The sequence below is a fragment of the Perognathus longimembris genome, chromosome 24 (genome assembly GCF_023159225.1).
Source record: "Perognathus longimembris pacificus isolate PPM17 chromosome 24, ASM2315922v1, whole genome shotgun sequence".
Taxonomy (NCBI): domain Eukaryota; kingdom Metazoa; phylum Chordata; class Mammalia; order Rodentia; family Heteromyidae; genus Perognathus; species Perognathus longimembris.
The window spans coordinates 7,673,929-7,686,546 of record NC_063184.1 but is presented as its reverse complement, the minus strand read 5'-3'; the positions used below and the strand labels follow the sequence as shown (position 1 = coordinate 7,686,546).

The window sequence follows — 12,618 nt, the reverse complement described above, 5'->3', positions numbered from 1 at the left end:
AACTAAAACCAGAGAATTTCATGTTAAACATGGAAAACATCCCCCATGACAGCAGCTGCTATCTTGAGGTCGCACTGCCCTCCAGATGTCTCCTTCACCCAGCAGTATATTTTCTTTATCTCCTTGACAACAGATACCGCGCCTATCATGGGAATACAGCCCAATCCAGAAAACAGGCTTGGCTTTGCCTAGTCCTCCGCCTTTGGAAATATGTGGTCCATCCTAGATTTATCAAATGGAAGCACAAATTCTTATCAAAGCACTTGGATTTGTAAAGATGGGAGACATCAACAAAGATGGATGTCGAAGGAAAGGAAAGGGAAACGACTGGACTATGTAAATTTCCAGGGAATCAAAACATCAGATTAGAACTTGGATTGATTACCTGACAACGTCAATCAATACTGAAGATTGTATTATTGTATGGCATCTTTACAACTAACAATTTATATTCCTGATCCAGCAGAATGGCTGAATCCAGTGTGGCAAACATGTTCATAAGAAGGAGGATCACCATCCAGGTGACCCAGACCTAAGATCCTAACCATGAAAACAATCAATAGAAAAGGCAGTTGGAGGTGTGGTTCGAGTGGTAAAATCACCTGCCTAACAATTACAAGGCCCAAGTTCAATCCCAAGTTACCTCAGAAAGGAGGGAAGAATATCTGAATAGCTTTGTACCAGAATCATGGCAGAGGCCCTGTAAGGCTTAGGCTCTGCTCTGAACTCAGCTAATACCACTCTAAGCTAGAAGTCTCATGTACTCTGTGGTTTCTAGTATGTAGAAAGAGAAGTTTGCATGCTTCAAGGTTCCAGCTCAATACTGTAGACTAGCACTTTCAAACTGATAAGTCTGGATGTGAGGGCGATCTGGCTGCAACATCTGTCATCCCATTGATCGCCAGGGTTGATTCGCCTGATCTGGCTGGCTAGGCGGGTGTCCCCTTCCTCCCTCACCACTCCATGTGCATCCCTCCCGAAGCTGCGCGCTCGGTCGAAGAGGACGACCATCCCCCATAGAGGAGGACAGGTCTTCAGTCAAGGGTATAGCTGCGCTCCCCTGCTAGAACCTCCAAACAAGCTCTCAAACTGCTAAGTCTTGCTTCCAGTAATGATGATACAGAAAGAAAAAAACCATTTGAAATGTTTAAAACCATATGTGCCAACAAGTCTGAAATTGATAAACAAAATAATCACATGCAGATGGATCTGCTTTCAGCTAATCTATCCCACATATTTTTATGCATAAGTTCTGGTGTGCAAAATTGATTCTAAATTAACTGATTAACATGGTAATCTCTGTAATTGTCCCCTTGCTACAGTTTCCCCAAACAAATAGCAAATACTTGGGAGCTACCCAAAACAACAATGTGTCCTCACCACCACAAAGTTGTGTTACTCAATTTCTATTGTGCAATTCTTGTATATCAAAGAGAAAAGTTACTGAAAGATATTATTAGCAACCAGATTGGTTTATCTGAAGTTTATGTTTGCAGGGTCACATCCATCCTTTCATCCATCAGAAAAATTCAAAGCCAGCAGCTAGTGGCTCATGCCTGTAATCCTAGCTAGTCAGAAGGCTGAGATTTGAGGATTGCATTTCATAAGCTGCCTGGGCAGAAAAGTACTTGAGACTCTTATTTCTAATTACCCACCAAAGAGCCAGAAGTGGAGGTATGGCTTAAGTGGTAGAGTGCTAGTCTTTGAGAAAAAGCCAGAGGGTGAGGCCCTAACTTCAAGTACTCAAAGTGTGTATGCACGCTCATATGCGCATGCACACACACAATGATAGGCCAACACACTGTTATTATGTTGGGTGTTCTTATTCTCATGGTGTCCTATAGGAAACTTTATTCTTTTCTGATTTTCAAGGGCAATAAAAGCATCTCTGTTTATGTGCACAAAAAATGACGCTGACACCAACAAACAAATTTATTACATTGGCTGGCTCTCAAAGGAAAAATACATCCTACCCATTTGAAGGATTCAATATTCACTGATAAAATCAACAATAAAAGGCAGCTGCTGGTGGCTCATGCCTGTAATCCTTGCTACTAAGGAGGCTGAGCTGAGGATGGAGGTTTAAAGCCAGCCGGCTCAGAAAAGTCCATGAGATTCTTATTTCCAATAAACAAACAAAAAACTGGAAGTAGAGGTGTGGTTTGTGTGATAGAGCACCAGCCTTTGTGTGTGTTTGTTTGTGGAGCACAAGTAAAGATTGGGTTATTCCATAGACAGAGCAGCTTGGGTTGTGCGCAATCATTTTATGACAGCATTAGCCTTGAGTGAAAAAGCCAAGTAATAGTGGGAGGTCATAAGTTCAAGCCCCAATACCGGCACACATAGCAACAAACAATCACAGGCCCATCACACTTCATCGGATCTGGACTTACTCCTTCAGCCACCAATTTATCTTCACTCCCATTGAAGGAAAAAAAATCATTAATTGTAATGCAATATATTAACCCTCATTGTAGCTCTATTAGCAGAAAAATCTGAACAAACCTTAGGCCTTTATGATTTGTCTTTACTACATACACAGCCTCCATCTCCCCAATGTGGGGATAGGAATCTTTGATGAGACTTCTTCCTGTGTCTTCACACCCGCTATTACAAGTCATTGAGTAAAACCCCAAAATGTTTATAAAGCGCAAAGCCCCCCCACCATTTTAAACATGTATTTTCCATATCAAGGTATTTTCCATGCTTTCTGAAAATACATGCCAAGAAAATTATATGGAATGTGTTAGGAAACACAAGTAAGACCTGAAATCAGAAGAGAAGAAGAAAACCTTTGATTCTAAATCTGAGCCTTTGGCAAAACTCTATAGTACAAAGTAGAAAGATGCTAGGACCCATTACCACTCACTCATTTAGTTTTATTTATTTATTTTAATTATCTTTTTGGTGTGTGTGTGTGTGTGTGTGTGTGTGTGTGTGTGTGTGTGTATGTGTGTGTGTGTATACCTGTCCTGGAGCTTGACTTTAGGGCCTGAGAGCTGTCCCAAAGCTTTTTGTGCTCAAGGCTGGCACTGTGCCACTTTAGCCACAGATCCACTTTCAACTTTTTGCTGGTTAATTGGAGGTAAGAGTCTTTTGGATTTTTTTTCTGCCCAGGCTGGCTTCAAACCAGGATCCTCAGATCTTATCCTCATATGTAGCTGGAATTACAGAAGTCCTGGCACATGGCTCCATGCTTTTTTAAAATGAGTATCACACTCTATTTTTGGGAGGGGGAATAATTAACAACCTTCTATCAGTGCTAAATAAAATGTTCTCTCTTTCCTCAAGCCTCTCTTTTTTCTTTTCAAGGGGCTGGGTATTAAACTTAGGACCTTGAGAATTCTAGCCAAACACTCCACAACTCAGCTACATCCCCAGCCTTTATGTTATCTCTTTCTAATCTAGGTAACAAGAGTCCAATTATAACTTTTAGACAAGTAAAGTGGAAGAGTGTGACTAATATCTTGCATTTGAAATATGAGATTACATCACACAGGAAGTTTTCATCATAATGATTTATCATTCCATTTTCACATGAGGTCATCCACAAGAAACAAAGTTAAGAGCTCTTCCTTATACATCTGCTGTAATTAGCTTTGTTATATCTTCCCTCTATTTGATTTGTTCATCCACTAAAGAAGAAATAAAGTGCTTTGACCAATGTGAGCCTCGAGCAACAGTCATGAAAATTCTATAGATTATGTCTATCATGTCAAGATGTTAGTTTGCAAATGTGGCTTAGGAAACTAGCCACTCGCAGCCATGTTTGATGAAATTGAACGCTCTGGGAAATTCACTTCTACTTACTGACTACCTCTATTAAGCTGTCCCAATGTTGATAATCTTGTCATTCTCTTCAGTGTTTGGGAGAGTCAAAATTTAAATGAGAAAGATAACAATTCAGTGTGAATCCAGGCCCTGTTTCTCTTTCCAGTGGAACTTGTGGAGCAATGACTGGAAAACAGCAATTGGAACAACTAAGCAGAGATTAAATTAAGTGCAAATTTAGCCCACACTGATGGCTCACGCCTGTAATCCTAGCTACCTCAGAGGCTGAGATCTGAGAATCGGGATTTGAAGCCAGGCTGGGGGGAAATCCTCCATGAGACTATCTCCAATTAACCATCAAAAAGCTGGGAATGAAGCTTTTGCTTAAGGAGTAAGTAGAATGGAAAACTTGAGCAAAAAAAAAAAAAGCCAAATGAGAGTTTGAGACACTGGGTTCAAGCCCCAGAATGGTCATAAAATAATAATAATAATGATGATGCAAACTTAACCATTTCATAAAATTCCGTTCAAAATTACCTATAATGTCCTTTATTTTGTAAAGAACTCAAGAAATGAAGAAGAAAATTGAGTCTTAATAAAAACTTCTGAGGTAATTTGTACTTTTCCAAGTATTATATGCAGTTTGATAAGAATTTTCTACAAGCCTTGTAAGTGTAACATTCACTCATTTCTTTTGTACTGGCTTCCTGGACCATCACTATTAGTATCCACATTATCATCATTAAAACACAGAAGAATTTAAGAAAAGCACATCATATTTCTTGAGATAAAACAAAAATCCAACTTCATTCAAACACAAGGCAGCAGTAAGTGGGGCAAGCATTGGAGCACCAAATTCTGATTCTTCAGGAGAGAAACCAGGCTGGGTCATTCATGTGATAGATCACCTTCATGTCATTCTCATATCCCAAACCTGTGTAACCCAGACCAAGCAAGAGAAGGCGCTGGGATAAGAGGAAGTGCAGAATATTTTTAAAAGAAGCATGTCTGAAGAATTCAAATGCATTTTAATAGGACTTTTAAAAAAAACACATAATAGTATGCATATCACAAATACCAGCAATTTCTTTATCATTATTTCTTTATATTTCCAAGGGTTTATTTCAATGAAAGAATCCATTTGTTTGCCTCCACCATTATTTGAAATGACACTTAAATTAATATTATCCTCTCATTCTCATTATTTAACTTTTTTTTTTTCTGGTCCTGGGGCTTGAATTCTGGGCCTGAGTACTATCTATGGGCTCCTTTTCCTCGAGGCTAGTACTCTATGCCTTGAGCTACATCTGTACTTCCAACCTCTTAATTTTTTATAAAACCTTTTTATTTATCTTTGTGTGTGTGTGCACGTGCGCGTGCGGGCGCAGGCGTCAAGAGCCTAGTCACTATCTCTGAGCTTTTTCCTCCCAAGGCTGGTACTCTACCACTTGAGCCAAAGCACTGTTTCTGGCTTTTTGCTGGCTAACTGGAGGTAAGAGTCTCACCGATGTGTCTTCCTGGGCAGGCTGAAAACTGCCTTTATGAGATCCCACCCTCCTTAATTGTTAAGATTGCAGACACGAGTCACTGACACCCAGCTCTGATTTTCCTTATTACTATTTTAACCTCCTCTTATTCCCCACCACCATCAAATAACTTAGCGTTGAAAGAAAGTTCTAGCAACCAAAACACAGTGAAAATCCTCTTAGATGTGATAAGGCACTGAAGCGTTTATAGCATCTACACCAAAGTCTCCCCAGTAGTGACGATGAACACCCATCATCTCAATTACTGAGGAACTTGTGAACCTAGTAAAGAAGGAAGATGATGATGCACTGGTAGCTACTCAGGAGGCTGAGATCTGAGGATGTCAGTTCAAAGCCAGCCTGGGCAGAAGTGTCAGTAAGATGTATCTCCAGTTAACCAGCAAAAAGCCAAAATGGAGCTGTGGTTGAAAGTGTTAGAGTGCTAACCTTGAGTAAAACAGTTCAGAGGTAGTACCATGGCCCTGAGATCAAGCCTCAGCTTAGCAGCCAAAAAAAAAAAAAAAAAAAAAAAAAAATTGAATGATGGCCACAGCCCTCCACGGCAAGGGTGAGTTTCAATCTATGAGCTACAGAAAAAAAGTAAAGCTAGTGGCTTTACTTTTTACAGCTGGTGGCTCATGCCTGTAATCCTAGCTACTCAGGAGTCTGAGATTTGAAGACTGTGGTTGGAAGCCAAATGAGGCATGAAAGTCCTTGAGACTCCAATGAAACAGGAAAAAGATGTAAGTGGAACTATAGCTCAAGTGACAAAGTGACAGCCTTGAGTGACAAAGCCTAGAGAGAGCAGTGAGGTCCTGGTTGAAGGCCCAGTACCAGCACAAACATGAACAAATAAATAAATAAATCCATTACTTGTTAGACAGTTTGGTACATATACTTGACATTAGATGAGTAAGCATATTACCAAGTCTTATACCAAATGCAACAGTGGAAAATACATTAAATAGCCATTTTATGATTTCATGTCTTCATTAATACCCCCCCATCACAATATCTGAAAACAACTGACATTGTTTGTAAAGAGGGCTAGATTAATGTTTTGGTTTTTAAAAAATATTGTTATTATAAAGGTGATGTACAAAGAGCTTAGTTACATAAGTCGGGTAGAGTACATTTCTTTTCGGACAATGTCACCCCTTCCCTCCCTCTCAAGCAACTTTGATCTCCTTTCTTACAGACTATCTGGTAGCACTATGCTTATCTATAATTATATTGACCATTGATCTATAATTTAAATCTGTTTTGGCATTGTAAAACAGTAGATTTTATTCACATTACCCTAAGTTAAAATGAAATCAAATCATCTCTTTACACACTGGGCTTTTCCTTGGGCCAATATCCAACTGAACTATATATTCATCCATTAGTTCTCATCTATAATTCATACTAATTGCTCATTTATTATTCATGTAACTACCTTTAATGCTAAGAACAGAATTGGAATTAGTCTACTTCAAAATGAGAGAACATCCTCTCCATAAGCAATTCTGTCTATGTTGAGCTTGTTAGACATTTATAAATCTTATAAATTATTCCTTAGTTTGAAACATCATATGATGTCATACAAAGGAAAAAGATTCAACCCATGGTTGAGTTACAGCATAAGAACAATATATACATATAAATGAGACTGAAGGTGGACAGGAACACGTGAGCAGATCAACATGACATGATTGTTTTAGAAGGGGCAGGGTGCAGATCTGGGAATCATTCTACTAAAGTTTGGATTGTTGCTGTTCCCCCAAAGGCTATGTGTTGGAGGCATGACTGTCAGCCCTAGTCACTCTTAAGAGGTGGTGGATCCTTAAAGGGCGGGGCCTAGTGAGAGGGGGTGTGACCTTGAAGGGGCTATTGGAACCATGCTGTTCTGACTCAACAGGCCTCAAAACAACCGAGCCAGGTGATCAATGGATAGACTGACATTTCTGAAACTCTGAGCTACAACTAATCTTTCCTCCTTTCAAGTTCACTACCTCATGCATTTTTTTCATAGTAATGAGCTGAGAGATTCTTTCTAGTGAAAATCTCATTTATAAGAGTGTTACCATTTATTCTGTTTGTGTCACTCCTCAATCATCAATCACCTAAGACATATTTACGTGGTATAAGAGGAGTTCCTAGCACAGTACCAAGCAAGTTGTTCCATTCATAGTGTCATTCTGAGACTTGAGATGTGATTAGCTTTCCTCGTCAGGACACAGTATCTTATTACAGGGATTATGAGGGACATCAGTTGGTTTTCCATAAGAAACATTTCTGTAGAAATGTGACCACAACTTAACAACCCTTCAGGTCATAATCCTATAGGTTGTCATTATGTTAGAATGGTCACATAGATATTATGGTGCCATTTTGTAAAACCACATAGGAAGTTCCCCACTGATGTCCCATATTTCTGCTCCTGAGCCTCGCAGAGATTAGGCACAAGAATGGTGAACTCATCACTCTACCCACCACTACACATTCTAGGAGGATTGATGCACTCCCTTAGCTGTCTTTATCTGATAAATCAACCTGACTACCCTTTAGAAAGACACATTCCATTCTTGATCCAGATGTGAGAATTAGAGCTGGGATGTAATTCAGTGGCAAAGCACTTGCCTAGCAAGTGCAACATCCTGGGTTCAATCCCCAGTACCAAAACAGAAAAGACAAAAAAAAATTTAAAAACCAGTTTAAAAACAACAACAACAGGGGGCTGGGGATATGGCCTAGTGGCAAGAGTGCTTGCCCCGTATAAATGAGGCCCTGGGTTCAATTCCCCAGCACCACTTATATAGAAAATGGCCAGAAGTGGCGCTGTGGCTCAAGTGGCAGAGTGCTAGCCTTGAGCAAAAAGAAGCCAGGGACAGTGCTCAGGCCCTGAGTCCAAGCCCCAGGACTGGCCAAACAACAACAACAGCAACAACAGATGTGAGAATTACTCAGGACTCTGAGGCTTAGAACCCCAGAAGCTATATTTTAAGAAGTACTTAGGTGATTCTAAACCCTTCTCACAAGAACTAAGTCCCAGGCTGATGGAAGACATTATAATCTCCAGAAAGATTTTTGTTACAAATCTGCAAGTTTCATAAAGCCAGTTTTAGGCATTACCTGTCTTGCTTTTTGACATTCGAACCACAGCAACGTCCACACCCTGCCCTGCTCACCTGAGTTCCTACTTAGCCCCTTCCACTTAGATACAATCAACTCTCCACCCAGGGGGCACCAACTTCCTCATTTCTCTGGATGCAACAAGAAACCTGATTCTAGCCACCAGTTTATTTTTTTGAGGATCACTTTACCATACATTGTTCTTTTCTTTTGTCCTGGTTTTCCGTAAAGGAAACAAAAATATTAAAGCCTAGAGACTAGAAATAATGTCCTTTCTTTTAACATAACTTGCTTCCCTTCTTTCCTTCCTCCCTTTTATACCTTCCTTTTTTTTTCCTTCCTTCCTCCCTTCATCCTTCCTTTTTTCTTCTATCTTCTTTCTCCCTTTCTTCCTTTCCTTTCTTTCTTCCATTTATTTTTATTTTTACTTACTTACTGCCAGTCACTAGGGACCTGGGTACTGTCCCTGAGCCCTTTTGCTCAAGGCTAGCATTCTACCACTTTGAGTGACAACTCCACTTCCTGTTTTCTAGTGGTTAATTGGAGATAAGAGTTTCATGGACTTTCTTGCCTGGGCTGGCTTTGAACCATGATCCTCAGATCTCAGCCAGCTGAGTAGTTAGGATTATAGGCATAAACCACCAGTGACTGGCTATTTCTTTCCTTCTTTCCTTTCACTCTCTTTTTTTCCTTTTAGGCTAGTCTATAAGTTACCAAATGAGTACTACTACACAGAACAGATATTTCTACATTATCTGTAAGTGAAAAAAAAATGGCACAAAATGAGCTTTGAGGTGAAAATGTACATACCCAACCCTATTTACTCCTGCATTCATGTTCAGAAGCCTTTGGTATTTTCCACAGTAACATACTAAAACTCCTTCATAAGGTTGTGAAAATTAAATGAGAAAACAAGCATAAAGTGCTTCCAGCATCTGACACAAAATGAATGCACAATAAATCCTACCTGTTGTCATTAAACAGGGTTATTCTGTGTACATACCCAGAACTAGAAAAGTCCTTTGAATTAACCTGTTCAAAACCTGATTTCTTCCAGAGGAGCAAAACCAAAGTTCTCAGGGTTGAGAGTGTCTTACTCTGCATTGAAGCGGCAAGGTTTTCTAAACCAAAATTTAATATTCTTTCAACTCTCCATTTTTTGTTGGAACTCCTGAGATGACTGAAATTCAAGAACAGGTAAGGCTCAAGGCATGCTAGTTGTTTCCAAAGGGTTGAGTTGTGCCTAACCCGACTAGTAAATGACAGAATGAGAAGATTGAGTCTGTGAAAATAATTCAGTCACAACATAGCATTTATCTCTTCTTGGGTGGTTTCTTTTGTTTCACTTGTGTTCAATTACCTTCTACATAAAGATTACACAATGTGCAGGAGTTTTTGTCTGGTGAGAGCCATGAACTGAAAGGCACTGGAAAAAAATTTAAATTTCTATCCAATTAAAGGGGAGGGAGGTGGCAGGAAACCAAAGGACAAGTTATTCTCATCAGGAAAAGACAACCGTGTGTCTGAACCAAAGCAATAGATCACTGTCCATTTTGAGATTTGAATTCCTTTTAGGTTTGTCTTTACACAATTTAAGGAGAAATGGGGTCTTGCTTCCTATACATTCATTATTTTGTAACAATTCTCTGCCCTTATCTACTTATAAGAGTAATTAGAAGATTAAAAAACTGCTAGTGTTTCTTTCTCTACAAATAATCTCCTATGGTAAACAATGAGGTAATGCTATGTGGCTCTTTGCTTAATATCACCTCAAAAATTTTTATAGCCATATTGGCATTCCGATCATGGAACATGAGGATGGCGATGACTTCATTCTCCGGGATGAAGGCAGAATGATCTTAACCTTTCTATCATGTTCCTTTAACTCAGAGTACTAATGAAATTGAAGGCACTAATAAATAAAATTTCTGTAGAAAAAAAGATGACATTGTAAAAGGCTACCTCCAAATTGCCTCTAAAAGGGACAAAATACATGCCTTAGGATCCCAGTTCAGAAACTCCTGCCTCAGAGCTCAGATGAAAAGCTACCAATTTTGTTGTTGTTATTTTTTTTAGGAGAAACTCAAACTTTGAAAGACATAAGGATTTTCTGTCTTAGTTGTTATAGAAAGGGGGGAACTAATCTTAAAACTCCAACAATTCGAAATTAAGCTCTGTTTAGAGGCATATTATTCAATTCGTTAAATCTGTTAATGGGATGCTTCTATTACCACAAACCTAAAACATCTTACAGATGTTGTTTTTTTTAATGTGTGTGCTGGCACTGGGATTTGAACTCAGGACTTTGAACTCTTTACTTGGCTTTTTCACTCAAGGCTAATTCTGCCACTTGAGCCACAACTCCTCCCCTTTCTTTTTATCATCACACCCTGATTTTTGTTGCTTTTGTTGGGTTTTGAAGAGTTTTTTTTTTGTTTGGTTTTTGTTGTTGTTGTTGTTTTTACCATATTGTGCCTCAGAACTGACCATATTCTGAACTCTGTATTTTGATCTTTTTCAAATACAGGCCAATATTGGGAGCAAAGAAAAGAAAGTCAGCGCCATTTTGCCAAACCTGCCTTACAAGGAGGAAAGATTAGTGTTTGTTAAATCATAGTATTTCCCTTCCCAAAATAAGTAATGAAGAACTGGGGCTGTGGCTCTAGTGGTGGAACACCAGGCTTGAGTGGAAAAGCCAAGGGAGAGCTCCAGAGTCCCGAGTTCAAAGCCCAGTACAGACAGCACCAGCACGCGCGCGAGCACACACACACACACACACACACACACGTAATTTAACCTCTTCCTTTGTGTCCTGAATGTTTATAACGCACCAAACTGGCTGATCTAAAGAGGCCATTCAGCATGTACACGCCCAGCCAAGGCAGAAACACACACACACACACACACACACACACACACACACACAGCACATCTTGCTACCCTACACTGGCTGTGTGACAACATACCTGGCAAAGGCCCTTGCTGTGTCCCCCAGAAACTCCCCTCTTCTCTGCCCTCCCTCCCCTGCCCCTCATTGCTCTCCTGCTCCCCTCCCTCCTTTCCGGTACCTTCCCTTTCCCTCCCTTCTCCTCTGCCCTCCACTCCCTTCCTCCTCCCCTTCCCCTTCCTCCTCCCTCCCCTTCACATCCCACCCCTCTGACCTCTCCTCCCTTCTCTTCTGCCTCCACTTACCCTCTAGTCCCTTCCCTTCTCCTCGGCCCTCCTCTCTCCCTCCCCTCCCCTCTCCCCCTCTCCCCCTCTCCCTTCCCCTCCCCTCTCCACTTCTCTCTCTAACCCCTCTTCCCTCGGTGTCTCTCCCCTCCCCTCTCCCTTCCCTTCTCCTCTCTCTCCTCTCCCTCCCCGAGCCCGGCCCGGCCCGGTCCCCGGCGCCCCGCGGGGCTCACTCACCGCGTCCGCAGTCGCAGTAGCCCCAGTCCACCTGGCCGCGCGCGTTGCGGTGGAAGCACCAGGCTCGGCCCGCGCCGTCGGGGCTCCGGCACCGGTTGTGACGCCGCGCCCGCAGCCGATGCCAGCCGGCGGGGGGCGCCCGCAGCAGGAACGGCGGCACCTCGGCCCAGCGCAGGCACGGGGAGCCCCGGTCGGTGGCGTTCAGCCACGGGCCTCCCGGGGGGCAGCGGCCGGGCTGGGGGGCGCGCGGCGGGGCGCGCGCGGAGAGCGCGCGCGGGGGACGCGGGGAGCGCGGCGGGGCGGGCGGGGACGGAGGGGGCAGAGGGGGCTGGCGGGGAGAAGTGGGGACCGAGTCAGCGCCCACCACTTCGGGAAGCGCCCCGAGCATCAGGGCCAGCACCAGGCGGGCGGGCGTCATGGTGCCGGCGCGCCGGGGTTTGGTCCATGCTCGCCGGGCGCCTGGGATTCCGAAGGGGAGGAGAAGGGGGCGGGGCGCGGCCGCGGCGCCCTGGGACCCCCCTCCGCCCCCTTCCCGCCTCCTGCCCGCCCCTCCCTGGTCCCCTGACCCCAGCCCTCTCCCACACACCGGGGGCGACTCGATCCCCAACTATCTGAGACCAGCTGCGGGGAGGACCGGCGAGGAGAAGGCGCGGGGCAGCCGGGAGTGGCGAGGCTTGGGGTGCTGGGGACGGGCTGAGGCTGCAGCTCTCACGCGGGACCCCGTCCCAGGCTGAGGACGCGGGGCGCAGTGTTACCAGCAGCCCGACCCCCGCTCGCCCTGCCCGGCTGCCACTATCCC

The 12,618-nt window shown here is 42.9% G+C and overlaps 1 protein-coding gene across 1 annotated transcript in view; it reads right to left on the bottom strand.

Annotated features, from left to right (window-relative positions):
- Prss12 (serine protease 12) overlaps positions 1 to 12,237 on the bottom strand; it is a 67,439-nt gene extending 55,202 nt beyond the window's left edge. Inside the window, exon 1 of the mRNA XM_048333367.1 lies at positions 11,820 to 12,237. Coding sequence (XP_048189324.1) covers positions 11,820 to 12,237 — 418 coding nt within the window. The remainder of the gene's footprint in view (positions 1 to 11,819) is intronic.
- Between the last annotated feature and the right edge of the window lie 381 nt (positions 12,238 to 12,618).